Source organism: Atta cephalotes (genome assembly GCF_000143395.1).
Source record: "Atta cephalotes unplaced genomic scaffold scaffold00022, whole genome shotgun sequence".
Lineage (NCBI taxonomy): Eukaryota > Metazoa > Arthropoda > Insecta > Hymenoptera > Formicidae > Atta > Atta cephalotes.
Window position 1 is genome coordinate 4,542,276 of NW_012130086.1, and position 15,619 is coordinate 4,557,894.

The window sequence follows — 15,619 nt, forward strand, 5'->3', positions numbered from 1 at the left end:
ATATATGTGTGTGTATATGCATGTATAAAATTCCAGTTGAAATTTAATCTGGAAAAAAAGCTTACATCCGCAATTACATTGAAAATTATAATTAATTTCCAGTCGCTAAAGAATATCGATTAAAAGGAATTCAATAAGCTCGAAATATATTCGGCTATTATACAACCGTACGATTTATTTTCAAACTGAAAAACAGTTAACACAGTTACACAAATTTACATGGCTAACAAACGATGTGTATAAAAGATAATTATAGCGGAAAACAATTAATCGTCATATAATAAATCGTGTTATATCGACTGTTAATCAAAAGCTTTTTACGAAACGATATTTACGTATATTTCATTACGTCATATCTCACATTTCTGCATCTCAATATTATGATGCTCTGAAAGCTTTTTTATCCATTGCGAAATTATGATATGCTATTTCGATCCGTCATGTAATCTTGTGCAACGATATCGCGAGCTTGCGAGTAGTTATTTTATTAATGCGCAATATATATTTATATATAGGAACCACTCTCATTCTATACAAATATATTTCTTAACATATATTATTAACATATAATATTTACATTTACATGATTCACAAATTTACGAGTAAAAGGCACATGTTGAAACCACGATAGCCTGATAATAATTTCACTATTAGCCACTTTTGCGCCAAGGATGTATTGCAACTACAATTTGTCTATTGACTTCAACTTTAAAATGTTAGATAAATAAATGCTTTGGCAAGTTACATCTAATGTCACTAATGTATTTAGTTTAATGTAACGTGTAATATGATATGCGATATTATGTAATTTACTCGTATCGATTAATCTGTTATATCGATATCTTCTCGATATCTTCATGTTATACGCAATTTGCATAAAAAAAATATTCAATCTAGAACATAAATTCAACACCAAATTTTATATTCAAATTTCCTGATAATCATTTCGTTTACATTTCTCTTCTATCAAAAATATATTCCTTTCCCCTGATCTTTCGCAATGTAATCATCGATATTATTTAACTTCGATTCGCTATACATTTCCTTGCAAATTTATCATCCTATTTACATTACTATTATATTCTTACGCTTTAATGTCAATATCTAAATTCACACACAAAATCGTGTTACTGAAAAAATATTTTCGCTCCTTAGAGTGATATATTCGATCCTTCAAATAATAATAAATGAAAGATTTAAAAAGTAAAAAACCAATTTCGGATAATTGGCTTTCTTGCAATGTACATATATGTTTGTTTTTAATTCAGAGTGTAAATATGTTTATATATTTATAAATGGATATATTTATAGACATTCCATGAAGGAATGCGATGCATTGAATGATATGAGCAACTCGAAGAATTTTTACCGAGTGATGCTTGATATTTCCATTCATACATTCAACATGCATGATATTAATTGAGCTTCTCTGCAAAACAACACATGAATTGAAAAATAATCTTAGACTATAGAAGTGTACTTGCTTAAAATTCATGATTTCCGAGGTGACTTTTATCATTAAACCAAATATCCAAGGAAATGCACATAAAAACATTAATTATTTATATATATTTACGTGTACTATGCAAACTATGTATAAATTATGTGCCGTCATGTGTTGTAATCTAGATAGCTTATTATTTATACAGAAAATTTATATGTATCTATAAATAAGCATTTAGTTTTTATAATTATTTCCTTGTACATTGTAATTACCATTTATATTATTATTTTTTTGTATTGTGATATATCTAAAAATATTCACACATGTGCAGAGTAATAAAACATCGACGGAAAACAATTCCTTAGTTTTTTCTTTTACCGAGTGCACATAGTTCATAGTCTATGCGAAGGAAAAATCATGTAAATATTTGTGTAGATAATATATGTATACATATATAAAGATTATGAATTAATTTTTTAGTATACGTGGCCTTAAAGATTGTATACTAAAGTATTAATAAATTAATAAACTAATATAAGTGTGTATATGTAATTATATTACTTTCAAACTGAGCGTTAATGTTACATACATTTTTCTGATACTTGGTGTAATTTCAAGAAAGTATAATTAGACCGTATTTAATATTCAAGAAAATGCGAGCAAACGGAATAAAATCTGCTTTTATTTGTTGATACGTTAAGTAATCTTCATTTTTAGAAATATACGAAAATTGTTTTTAAGCATAGTTTAGAACCATATTATGCGTCTCTCACTTTGACCAATTTAACACAGCCCTTATTTTATTATACGCTACCAAGAGGATTGCGATATTCAGTTTAGAAAGCACATATGCAATGGTTCCATTACACAGTATATCGATTTCTATATATAATTCAATATTTGTTCAATGGATCGATTAGAAGGACATTCAGTACAGAAATACCGACACTTTTGCCCGCTATAGAGTTATTGGAAAAATAATAATCGTATAACAATTTGTTCGTACACACGTGTCCGAAAATATGATAATATGATTTTTATGATCGCTTATTATTTGATATATTATCAACTATTCAACAGATCATTAAGAGTATAATTGTTCCATATTTTCCTCAAGTGAAATGAGAATCTATATAAATAAAAAGCTCTGTTTGCTTTATTTTTAAAAAATATTAATGATAGATGGATTATACCTATGGTATGTATGATTGAAATCAGATATGGCAATAGAGCGTTCTTATTAATCTATATGACACAGACACTTTTAATGCAAATGCTTGTTACTTTGACTTAATTATTCTACAGAATAAGTACAAATATTAGAGAAACAGAGTAAATCTGATATTCTATAAAAGGCTTTAACGTGTAGAACCGCATAAGATAAAGCACGGGCGTTATGTGTAGTTGTTTGCGACACACATTCAAATTCAAAACTAGTCTTTTGTTCTCGATCACAGCCACTGAACAGCAACAGAAACACTTGCAGTATTTTCACATGTTTTTGCGTATTTTTCTATAACTATTTTATGTTTTATGGGCGTCTGGTAATGAGTAAATTTGCTTGATTTTTTTTTCTTTAATGCGAAAGTAATGCGGAGCTGATAACAGTCGCATTATCATGTATTAGACAAATTGTTAATAATATCTGTGCGGAACCATATTAAACTGCAATGTAAAATAGTGCCTACACAACAAAGTTCCTTTACATGGGAGACGTTGTTCTGATATTTTGGTAATCCTGTTTTATCTGAGAAACAGTATATTATATATGTATATATATTAACAAGAATAGAGTAAACAGTACTGTGATAGCAATGTGCCACTTAAGTAAATTAAAATATATTATCCATAAAATTAAAATTTATTAATAAACAATTTCATTATTCTTCTTAAGACTAGTTTAACATTAGTTTAAAAGGAAAACGAATATGTGACAGAAATGTCCATGCGCTAAGTGTTAATCATTCCTTCTAAAAGTCATGCGATTGGACACATAAAATTATGCAACGGCATATACGTAAAAAGTGATAACGTTGATTTTTTTCATTAAAAAGCAAGAATTAATGAGCTCGTTCATGGCAGTTTTCTACAATATTTTCTTATGTTCTTCTGTGCCCAATAATTGCGCTGATGCTATTCTACAGTTCCGTACTGTTTGCCCTATTATAGATGCGTTTTGCAATTAAAATTTCATCTCATCGGTATATATATTTTACATTTATCAGCGATTGCTATCTATATTTCTTCTAAAATCTATATCGATATCTCTTAATCGCGCCTGACAATGTATGCTTCTTCATTTCGGATGATTTATTCGTGTTAAAATATTTTGTGAAATTGTATCAGAAAGTAAAGTTACGCTTTACATTTCATACTTTCTAATATCACGGTGGTAAGAAATTAACCTATAGTTAAAATAAGTTTCTATTTTCTGTATGTACACGTATGTATGTACAACATGAGTGTGTATGCATGTAGCATTATGCACGATTAGACAAATTGATTAGCATGACTCATTTTGACGTTATTATCCGTACTTTAATAAATTCGTTGTACTGAATCAGATTAATTTCTTACCTGAAGGCTTAAATTCTAGTTGACGAGTATAGATTACCAAATGTTATTCGGATAAAAAACGATGAGATTATTCTTGCAATTACTGAATAAACTAATAAATAAAGTTTTCGAGTAGTTTTCAGCGCAAAAAATTTAAAAATATAGAAAATGATCTATGATTTATTCCAAATATAATGAATATCTCTGAGAAAATAATCATTCGATTTGTTTGCAATATTTTTTTAGTTTAAATTAATTGTAAAGAATTAACAGTTGCCTTTTTCTTTCTATGATCAAAATGTAATCTATTCTCTGTTACGTCGAATTATTGTACTGTGCATTCCTACCCAGAATATTTACAAAAATATGCATTACATAAGTACTAGAAAAGTACCTATATCATCGTAGCGGCACTTTATCTTCTCTGTATTTTTCTGCATGTCATCAGTTGCACATTGCACATTGCTGATTATTTGCATTGTACGTATTATTAATTGCACGATTGCCTATTGTTTAATCGGGTCTATAGATTGGAATCTTTGGAATAAATTCAATCAAAAGAACCTGTAATGTCAAGAAAACCGAAATCAATATCATTACAAAATAAGACCTATTAATATTTTCCTAAAATTCTAATAATAATTTCATAGTGTCTTACATATTCCATCATGGAGGAGCTATCGCATCTTTGTTTTGCCAGTCTCCAATGTAAACCGAGTTTATGGTAGAGCCTACTATTCTCCCATTCTAACAATTTGTTTAACGAATGCTGAGTCTAGAAAGATAATCCTTGTTAATGTCTTGTATGTATATATTAAAATCTAATACTATTATCCAACTTGTAGCTTATATAAACATTACTCTCTAAAACTTTTAAAGTATATCTCACTCTAAAGAGTGAGAATTTAAAAATTGAGCTACTTTTTTTCAAAACTGTATCAATTTTCTTTAGAGTGAGATTCCATTCAAAAAAATTTAAAGAGTTATAAATTGGACTTTCTTACAATTAGTACGCACCCTCTTGCTCAAGCAAATGACAGGCCACAGAGAACATCCTAGAGTACAGCAACAGCATACACAACCGCAGAATAACCACTTAACGTTAACAGGTAAAGTCTTTTTCAATACACTGTTCACTCTCATAACAGTCGCCTTGAACTCTTCTGGAGCTACGCGGGACATGAGGCCGTTGGGAAACTCCGATTCAAAACGATTACTGAGACCGAATCTGAAAGAAAAATCGCACATATCGATAACATTTTTTTTACGTAGTAGTTTTTTTTTTGCGACTTGGATAAAATTTGTCATTGAAATTCTTTCGAAATGGAAATAAAAATATTGACTCGATTCTAAGGTAAACAACAATTTAATTATGTAAGTTCAGCAGATCGCTAAATATGTATTTTTTTTCTGAGAAAAAAAATAACACGATGTCGCTGGCGACATCGAAACAACAATGGGAGAGACGTGAATGTGTTGCCAAGTAGAACATCGAAATTAAAAAGATCAGGTGGCTTTATTTGCATTCTCTTCTTTGTGGAATCCTCTGTCCTCCCCCTCCCCCATCCCTCCCCCCCCCTCTGTCCTTCCAGACAACAAAGAACTTCTCGGACGCGCGTCTTGAGCCTCGGAGTGGCATGGCGCTCCACGAAAGAAACTTACACTGTCATGTTGCCAGCCCCGCGGATGACGATCGGATCCGGCACCATCGCGACATAGTGATCCTCTAAGTGCTGTTCATGTTCCTCCTCCTCCTCGTAGATTGCGTCAAAATCCGCCATCGTGCTCCCCCTCGGACTCGCGGCCTCCCACGGACGTGAGTCGCTCGTATATATCGCGTTCAACGACGATGATAGCAACACTGCCGCGCGCGCGTCTCTTACCCCCCTCGATTAGCCGGCCAGGTCGTCGTGGTTGCTGGTCATCAACGACGACGACGCCGCGCGGCGCTCTCGCGAGCGCGTTCCTCTCGCTCACATCCCCGCCGAGACGGTGAGTTTCCGGCACGTCGTCACGTTCGCTCCGTCACGATTATTGCGAGTGACGATCATCTCCGTCGCGAAACCGGGCTAGACCAGCTGCTAAACGCACTCTTGATGATGACGACGATGACGGGCGATAATCACGATATCGTTCGCCAGCGTTCGCGTATTATGTATGTAATGTCGCCACTCGCTCCAGATCACCGATGCACAGTGCACTGCGGATAGTGCGGATATGATATGCGTAATGTGATCCGCTCGTTCACGATCTCTCCTCCGCTCCGACTGCTCCGAGCTCCGACCTGCTCCGATCTCAGGTCTGCCAACAAATGCGCAAACGCGAAGGGGTGATAGTGTGAATTAGTCATTGGTGAATCCAGAAATTTGTCAAGGGCGGGGGGGACTGGAATGCAAAGCAAGCAAAATTTTTTTTTTAAGTCAAATATGAAAAAATAGAATGTTTAAATTATTTTTATTAGCATTATCTCAAAGAAGTATTATTTAAATGGATAATTCATAAGATGTTTTATTCAAAATTATATTAACATAAAAAAATAATGTAAATAGAATCTATGTATATTTTTTATACCTACAGCAGTTTTGTAAATTAAAAGATATTTTTGGAATTAAAATTGTAATTTCAGAAATATTAAAAATATTTATAACATTTTGCATAGATATTTTTAAAAAAAGATTTCAAGGAGAGGGCCATGTCCTTTATAGATCTCTCGTAAATTCCGTCAGTGGAACTGATGGCTGGTGCGACTATTCTAGCGCATGCGTAGCAGCACAACTGCTAGCAGACGTTACATCTCAACCGTGTATATTTCGCTGCAAAAAAGGATGTCAGTAGATTCCCCTTTTGTAAAATTCATTGTTTAATTTCTTTAGATTTAAAGAATTTTTTGCTACGTCACGCTATGTGATAGAGTATATATATATATAATAAATTTTACTAAAAAACTATATGTGTAATATATGCTGCATATTATTAATTAACAAAAATTGTAATAAAATAATGGATAATATTAATAATAATTTATATAGGCCTTAAGAAAAATAAATTCTGTGTGCAACATCTTAGCACGAGTCTCTCTTAAAACAGATCACGTGTCCATTGACGCATTTGTACAAAAGTCTATTTAGAGATTTGTTCAATTTGCAATGTTTATTAGCACTGTTCCGATTTTATTTGAATAATGCAAACAGTTTTCAATGGGAATATTCTGTATATTTATGGATTCCTGTTAAAAAACAATTATATAATATCTGCATTTCTTTCTTCGCGAAAGAATCGAAATTATATTTATAATTTCAATAGCATAGCAGGATTCATTAATTTAGATTTTATAACTTTTCAATTCATTTTCCAGTAGAAATAGATGATACACATAATATTAGTGTCAATTTTATTTTAATTCTGACTCGTTTCTAAAAACTATCTTTCATCGATTTTCAACTTTCGATATTTTTCTTTTTTCTTTGCAAAGTTATTTAGTCTCTTTTGAGAAACCACTTTCTCTCTGATAGATACAAAACATACTTTCTCTTTTCTAGTCTCCTACTATTTCTACCTTTCTGTTATTTCCATTTCCGGGCTTTCAAAAATTCATGGAATTAGTGTAATCTTTAAGCTTTAATCTTTGACTTTAATAAAAAAAACAAAAAGCCATAATTCGTAATATAGGGTGAATCAGAGTCATTGAACCAGCTCTCAGGAAAATAATTAACTGCATGTTATAATTTAATTAGATAAGTCGATAATTTTCTCATAGGGTAAAAATTGGTTCAACGACTCTGATTCACCCTGTATATCTATTAATTATCACGGGATAACTAAAGAATTCTAACGTGACCGAGCATCGATAATTCTGTGATATAATAAAATACATTGTGCGATAACAAGCAAGAAAAATTGAAAAAATTACAAATCGTGTCTACAATCGATTAATACTTAAAATTTTAAATAATTATCCGTGTCTTTCTAAACTGAATATAAAAGATGTAAGAACAAAAGAATGACAAACAAATTAATTTAGCTAATATTAATTAACTATTAATTGTTTGCTTGACTATTACGCTGCTATATTATATTAATATACCGCTTCCAATTCTCTTTTTCATAAAAGGAAGAGAAAGAACCAAAGCAATAAATCTAAATAAGTTCATTTTTAAATAAATAAAAAATATAAATAATTAATCTTAAAATTGAAATATTACAAAGTGATTTAAATTAAGTTTCCTTAAATCGTAAATTTTTTTTTCATAATTCCTAAGAAAACAGATTAGATCAGTATTACTATTTAGCTCCATTGTAATAACGCCAGTAATGTTGGAAATAGCCAAAAATAAACATTAATTTGATATAATTAATAACAAAATCACATTCAATAAGATTAAACTGAGTAGGTATTTAGTAAAATAGAATTGGAATTAGATAAAATTTTACGGGAGATGTTACATAATAAATTTTTAGTTTGATTTTTTACGCAACTTGAAACACTTCTTGCTACAATATATTACGCAACTTTACATTGCACAAATTCCTTGAAACGTCCTCGGAATTCGGAACAAAGTTCCTTGGAAGTTATTCGAGTAAATTCCTGTTCGTTTAATAAATATAATAGAATTATTATGTTAATAGATGTACTAAAATGGAAAGTAATCCGCAAAAAGATTCATTTACATTGTACGTTTTTTAGGCCAATTTCGAACTCCGCAAAGAAAGCGAGAACTGCCGATGTTGCGTAACACGTCATTCGCAAGGGAAAAGAAAGATTAGCACGATTAGTCGTGCGATTTAACGGCACGCGAAATCGGACTACAGTGGACGAATACGTCCACAACTCAGCTTCACAGCGTGAGATTCTTGGGACAATAAATGATGAATCATGGCATTACGTATCACGCACACGCATTATCTCGCGTAGACTGTCCATGCGTGCAAAAATACTCTGAAATCATTACTTTGAGCGCGTTTCAATCAGAGTGCAACGGCCGCTCAACTAGAAATCGCGGAACCGTCAACAGCACAATAGAATGATTGTCGATCAATTCGATGTAACAGTTGAGATTAATAGAAATGACGACATCTTCTCTCCGACGCGCTAATTTGCCGCGCAAATTTGCAATCGGAACGATAACTGTTTAGGATTGGGTAAGTTAACTTTTTTTTTAAGTTAAATTAAAGTTAAGCCTTGAAAATTTCACTTAATTAAAATACAAGTTAATCCATAATAAAATTAATTGAATTGATAATAAAATTAATTGAATTAAAAGTTAGGTTATTAAAAAAATAATTAAAAAGTTAAATTTGGTTCGAATAAACAATCAAAAAAAAGTTTAACTATTTTACATAATTTTTCATATTTTTCCTTTTTCACAGCTTATTTATTGAATCTGGTTATTTTTGTTCACAAATAAAATTATACAATATAAAATTATTAAATTAAGTTAAAAAGTTAAGAGTCTAAAATATAATAAGTTAAGTTAAAATTAATTAACTTTTTAACTTAACTTTTATTTTTTTAACATAGCACTTTCCAATCCTGTAACTGTTGTATACAATAATGTTTAATTTATCACTGAAAGAACGTAGTAAAAAGAAATATTTAATCAAAGCTATATCATTACTTTTATATAGTAAATTAAATAAAAATAAATATATATTTGATAAAAAAAAAATATTTTAAAATAGAGCAAAAAGTGCTCAAACACAAATAAGAGAATTCCATTATTATTCGCAATATAATATTGCAATTATAAATGTAATATCTTTTTATTAGAGTACAATTTCGATAAAATTTAAAAATATTTAAATAGTAATAATTCACATATACCGATGATAAATTTGGCAAAAAAAGAAGTAAAACATATGGCAATCGGTAATAATAATCGATTAATTTTATGATCTATGACAGAGAAATAAAGTGTTAGGGCTAACGTATTTCTTCCACCTCGTGCAAATAGTTTCTCCAATCTGTGTTATACTTGACTGACTAAATCATAAATAGCAGTGAGACGCAAAACTTTTCGTTATTCCGCTATGAATTCGTGGAGTGCAAAGGCTTTCGTATTTTTCCTGATTGTTTCAGTGTCGCGTAGAAATGCTCAACAACAGCCTCAACATTTCAAATTTCATAACAAAAAGATCATTATTGATTTTAATAATGGTACCATCACGATCAATAAACAGCCATTCGTATCGAACAGTGAGTACATGTCCCTAATAATTAAAGAATTCGATAGTAAAAAATGATATTATCATTTTATTCTATTAAAAAAATCAAATAATAATTAATATAATAAGCATAATAATTTAATAAGCAAAATTTCGAGAACTTATACTTTCAATAATATTCGATTTGTAAATAGTTTATCATGTAATTTATTTTTTATCAATGCTATTATAGATATTATATATTATATTTGTATCCTAGAACGGCTTTATGATGTCATTCAGACATGCATGTTGTCTTAAACTTTGCGTTTTTATATTTATACATCAGTATATATTTTTATTTTCATTTATATCTTTTTCTTGAGAGAATCCACTGTTTTTCTGTGAATATCTTTTTGTCATCAAAAAGTCAAACAAATGGAGAGGATAGTCGGTGGAAGTTACGCAAACGACGGTCAATTTCCGTTCATGGCCGTGGTGCATCGGTTGATTGATGGTAAGAGAGTCGCTCAGTGCGGCGGTACCATCATTTCGAAAAGATGGGTGCTGACCGCAGGGCACTGCATCGCCAAGTACCCACAAAGATTTTTCGTGATATTTGGAATCACTGATAAGACCGGGATCGGTTACAATGTAAATCGGGGATCTGGAGTCTCGATGATGACGACACGGGCTCACGTACATCCATACTATTTCTTCAGCAAGAACGATATCGGATTGTTACACCTGCCGCAAGATATTCCTTTTTCAGGTAAAAAAATATTCGTCGATGGAGAACGCGTGGCTTTATAGCATTTCTTGATAAAGAACTTCAGAGATATAACAGATATAACAGAGATATAACAGATAAAATTAATAATCATAGAATTATAGTTTTTGCGGTTCAACGAAATTGTAATTTTTAGAAAAAATCCAACCGATACATCTGGCTGGTCTGAAGGATGGTAAAGTTATGGCCGATACGATGGCCTATGTCGTTGGATGGGGTCGCGATGGATACGGTTCCAAAGGAACCAAGAAACTTATGTATGTTCTAATGCCGTTAATTTCAAAACGGGAATGTGTCTCGTATTGGAGAGTGGATTACAGAAATATATGCACGAAACCAGGAACTGGGAAAAACGCGTGTCAGGTGACAAATTTAATGATAAAAAAAGAAATAAACAATAATATAATACAATAATATTGTATAATTTCACAAAAAAAAAGGAAATTTAAGCATTATATATTTACTCAAATTTAAGAATAAGTTGAAGTTCCTCGCAGTTAGTTATTCGTTAAACGTTTTATTCTACTGCGATATGTCTTAGGGTGATAGCGGAGGTCCTCTTTTTGTAATAAAGGATGATCAGCCTCTACAAATTGGTATCGTTAGCTACGGAGACGCAAATTGTCCAAGCGATAGACCGGGAGTGTATACTAGAGTAGCAGCATTTGCAAATTGGATTCAACGTGTCACTGGAATGCAATTCGAATAAATAACATTATGAAGATAGATCGTGTCTTTCTTTAATTACAAGATTTCTCGATAATCACAAGTGTACCCTGTCATTTTAGTAAAATTGTAATTATTCTTCTCTTATTCTCTCTTTTCTTTGAATATATCATTCTCTTCAGATATTATTTTCATGTGCTTTTAATGTAAATGATAGGTATGTACAGTATTTCCTGAGAGATTACAACTTTACTCCAATCTGCATTACTGCAAAAATATATGTGTTCTAATTTAGCTTATAATAGTTGTAATTAAGATAGAAGATAATTACAAATGATTTTTTTTGTCTTCGAATATTGTCTTCATTTCCATCGAGTCATTATCCATCGAGTAGCCAACTCATAGGATAAAATTTTCTTTTCGCGTTAGGGATAAAATAGACAACATCGCGATATTACCGACAGTGGCAATACTTTGTCTGATAAGATTATTATACATTATAATAATAATATAAAGCTAATTAAAATAAAATTTCTATAATTATTTAAAATTTTGTCAATACGTTCTTTTATGTAGAAAAGTCAAATTAAGAATTATCTTATCGATTGTTAATTTTATGTAGTAATTCACTTCTTGTTCTTGGAGTCCGCGTATGATGGCGACATTGTCTCAATGTTTATAATTTGCATTTAATAAATGCAACATATCGTGGAAAAATCACAGCATTTACTTTATAATAAATACATTATATTTATCTTTGATAAAAATATTGTTATAATCTCTCATAATATTTTTAGAGTTTTATTTTTAGAATTTTTCATACTTACCCCTTTATAAAAATATTAAGATACTTTTCAAGTTTAAGAGCTTCTTCAGATTTTATGAATTTTCTTTGGAAATTATAAAGCGAAAAATCTTACAATATTTTAGAATTTATACAAAATTCTATAGAAAAAAATGTTGACTTTCTTATTTTAAAAAAATGTTCTAAAATTCATATTAAAAAATGTAAGAAATAATATTATAGAGAATAATATTATAGAGAAATTATGACAAATTTTGAAATTTATATAAAAATTTTAAAAATTATGTAAATAATTCTAAGAAAAAATTTTCGCCAGAGGTATTATTAGATTCTCGAAAATATTGTTTTTGTTTATTAATTTGCATTATAATCTTATCCATGTAAAGAAATGTGAATTGCATATTAAAAATATAATTAATAATTTATTTCTTTAAACATATAAGTAATTAAAAAAAAAGATTTCTTCATTTTTATTATCAATTAGGATGAGCCTATTAATATTTGCGTACGCATTATTCATACACTGATAATACGCGAAATGTGAAAATCATACGTCAGTAATGAAGCAATGACAAAATTTTGCAAATCATTCGTATCTTCCGACCTTTTTGCGCAACGCGCAAATCGTCATGTCAATCGTCGTGTATTATGATGGCATGTGCAGCAGAATACATATCGAGCTTCGAGAGTATAACTGTGCCTCTTCGGACGTGTACATAGTAATCACGGACGGCACAGTTAAAATGTGATTAAAGCGGTCACGGATGGAGCCGGCGCGATTGTGGGGCCGATAAAAATCTCGGCGAAACAGGCGAGGAAAGGTGATGAGATGCGATTTATAATTGTCTGGCACGAATGCAGAACAGTGCTCTGTTGTCCTGTTCGGGCGGCTATTACCGCAAAATCGTAGCGAAGGTTCCTTCCTGACAATGAGTTTAACCACCTGCCTCGGCGACGATCCGGTGAAATTATTGCTTCGGCGCGAATTTGCGACACACGAAATAATATTGAAGAAACTGCAAAAAATTATTAATCGTGCCAAAAAATAACTAATACAATTGATAAACAGATAAAACTGTTATGGACACTATTATTTTATCTGCATAAAATTTCATAACTTTAACTGAGATTTTAAAAAACAAATAAAAATCGAATAAATGAAGCGGAAAATAAAAAGAGATATGTTCCAAAGCACAATTTAATTTTTGTTAGTATTTTTTCTTAATAAAATAAATAAAATATCGATCAAAATCGTTAGAGTTTAAGAATAGAACTTTAGCACGTTTCGCGACGACAATGGATTTCAAAATAACGTTTATATATAAATCGCACATCTTTCTTCGATCGTGGACCACTTATTAACAATTTGAAGAAATCATAATTAGAACTTTATCCCTGCGCATTTCTGTCCCGGATTCCTTTAAATAACTCGACGTGTATAATTTACGATATAATGTCGGGCAAGCGCAATTTAGCAAGGGTGGATCCTTTTTTCGATACAAAGAGTTTCATTGCTTTGTGCTTGCAAAGAAGAAGTGTTTCAGTCGAACACTAGGTTAATTCCGATGATAATACGCGCGCTTTTGTGTACTGGCCGGCGTACCATATTTATACATTTTTACACGCCAATTTTACGGTCTGCTGAAGCGGCTGTGTATGATGCAGCCATGGCACTCCGACCATTCTTTAGCTCCTCTTTCATGTACGAAAAATGGAGAGCCGTGAGAATTTGCAAAAATATTTTGCGCTTTATTTCATTAATAGAATTTAGGATAAGGCAATATTTTTTTCTTATTAACTTGAAATAGTCATTTAATTTTTTATCGCGTAAACAATTACCCGGAATGATTTTTACATTCGAATTAAAACTATCATTAGTTATATAATATATTGATTATTGATTATTGATCGTATGTATAACTTATTAGTATGAGATCATTGTATATGTATCGATTTATTTAATATTTTCTAAAAAACAATTTAGAAACCTAAATGTGAATTTTCAATCAGTAAAGAAATCTGTGATTGAGTTTTATTTACTTCGTTATTAATCATCTCAAGTGACTATTCCTGAATAAATAAAATTTTAAAATTTGATCATTTAGAAATTACTTAACTTGAAAATACAGGCAGCCTGTATATTACGCGTTAAAAGATACGTGACAGCGTCGGTTAATAATATATCTAGACGTATGTTATATATAAACACGTTCCTGTGGCGAAAGTAGCTGGTCACGATTTAACCTCGTTAATAGTCTACATCATCAGAAAATTGGTTTTGTCTTAATCTTAACACCGTCTCTTCCGCGATGCATTTTTATATCCTATATAGAATTAAATTATGTTTTCTCGAGAATAATTAAATCCGTGTTTTAATATTACCATTATCCAGCTTGCATATCTGTGGAATATAAATATGTATAATTAATCAAACTTTTCTTTGTTTCAATAATAATTATTATTTGTTTCAATAATAATTATTAGTTTCTATTCTTCATATTTTTCGTATTTTGTTTTAACAGAAATTAAATCTGACAAAGAAGCTGTAAAACCGTCTTTAAAATAAAATTCAGAGTATATGGATAAAAAATATTTAAAAAAGTAATATAAATATTACAATATTTAAAAAAAGTATAAACTCACAAAGCAATTACTTATAAAATTAATATTCAATATGTGTTTCTTGAGTAAATATTGTCCACACACAGAGAGAAACTAAATTACTTAAAATTTTTGCTTCAACACATGCAAAATCTCGAAAGAGAGATAACGTTAAATGCCATGATTTTAAAATTAGAATATCAAGATCCTTAGCAGGCAAGATCTCGAGAAATCCTCAAATCAAGATAGGCAAGTTTATCCTTTCAACAATCTTAAATCGGGCAACATCTTATTTTTGGCATTTAGAGCGGTCTCTTCAAACGTCGATGCGACCGTTGACCGTCGTGCTCGACGGTTGATCCAAGCTCGTCGTAGATAAACACGAGAACATTTTACACGACGTGTCTTCCTTTTCTTCCACGTCGTAGAGGGGGTTAAAAAGACGGCGATTAGTCAAGCGAAATCGTCCATCGCGTCTGAACATACGAGGAACACATGCAACTTGAGTTACGCGGCACCTCTCGAAATAGAGAGAGAGAGAGAGGAAGGAGGGAGAGAGAGAGAGAGAGAGAGAGAGAGAGAGAGAGAGAGAGAGAGAGAGAGAGAGAGAGAGAGA

At 31.1% G+C, this 15,619-nt stretch overlaps 2 protein-coding genes across 2 annotated transcripts; one reads left to right on the forward strand and one right to left on the reverse strand.

Annotated features, from left to right (window-relative positions):
* Positions 1-4,513: 4,513 nt before the first annotated feature.
* LOC105619648 (cysteine-rich hydrophobic domain-containing protein 2) lies at positions 4,514-5,781 on the reverse strand. The gene is made up of 4 exons (XM_012201169.1): positions 5,663-5,781; positions 5,018-5,228; positions 4,659-4,775; positions 4,514-4,564 (listed from the first exon to the last, which is right to left on the reverse strand). The coding sequence occupies exons 1-4, from the start codon at positions 5,779-5,781 to the stop codon at positions 4,514-4,516; spliced, it is 498 nt and encodes a 165-aa protein (XP_012056559.1).
* A 3,240-nt stretch (positions 5,782-9,021) lies between these two features.
* LOC105619649 (chymotrypsin-like protease CTRL-1) lies at positions 9,022-11,640 on the forward strand. The gene is given in 5 exon segments (XM_012201170.1): positions 9,022-9,139; positions 10,077-10,193; positions 10,572-10,913; positions 11,068-11,294; positions 11,473-11,640. Coding segments are annotated over 5 exon segments (972 nt in total).
* Positions 11,641-15,619: the final 3,979 nt, after the last annotated feature.

Excerpts from the sequence above, each read along its gene's own strand:
- LOC105619648 (XM_012201169.1), bottom strand. The coding sequence starts at position 5,781 with ATGGCGGATTTTGACGCAATCTACGAGGAGGAGGAGGAACATGAACAG. Across the intron at positions 5,229-5,662 it reads GGGGCTGGCAACATGACAGT|ATTCGGTCTCAGTAATCGTT; the intron begins GTAAGTTTCTTT and ends TTTTTCTTTCAG. Across the intron at positions 4,565-4,658 it reads GCTCCTCCATGATGGAATAT|GTTCTTTTGATTGAATTTAT; the intron begins GTAAGACACTAT and ends TTGACATTACAG.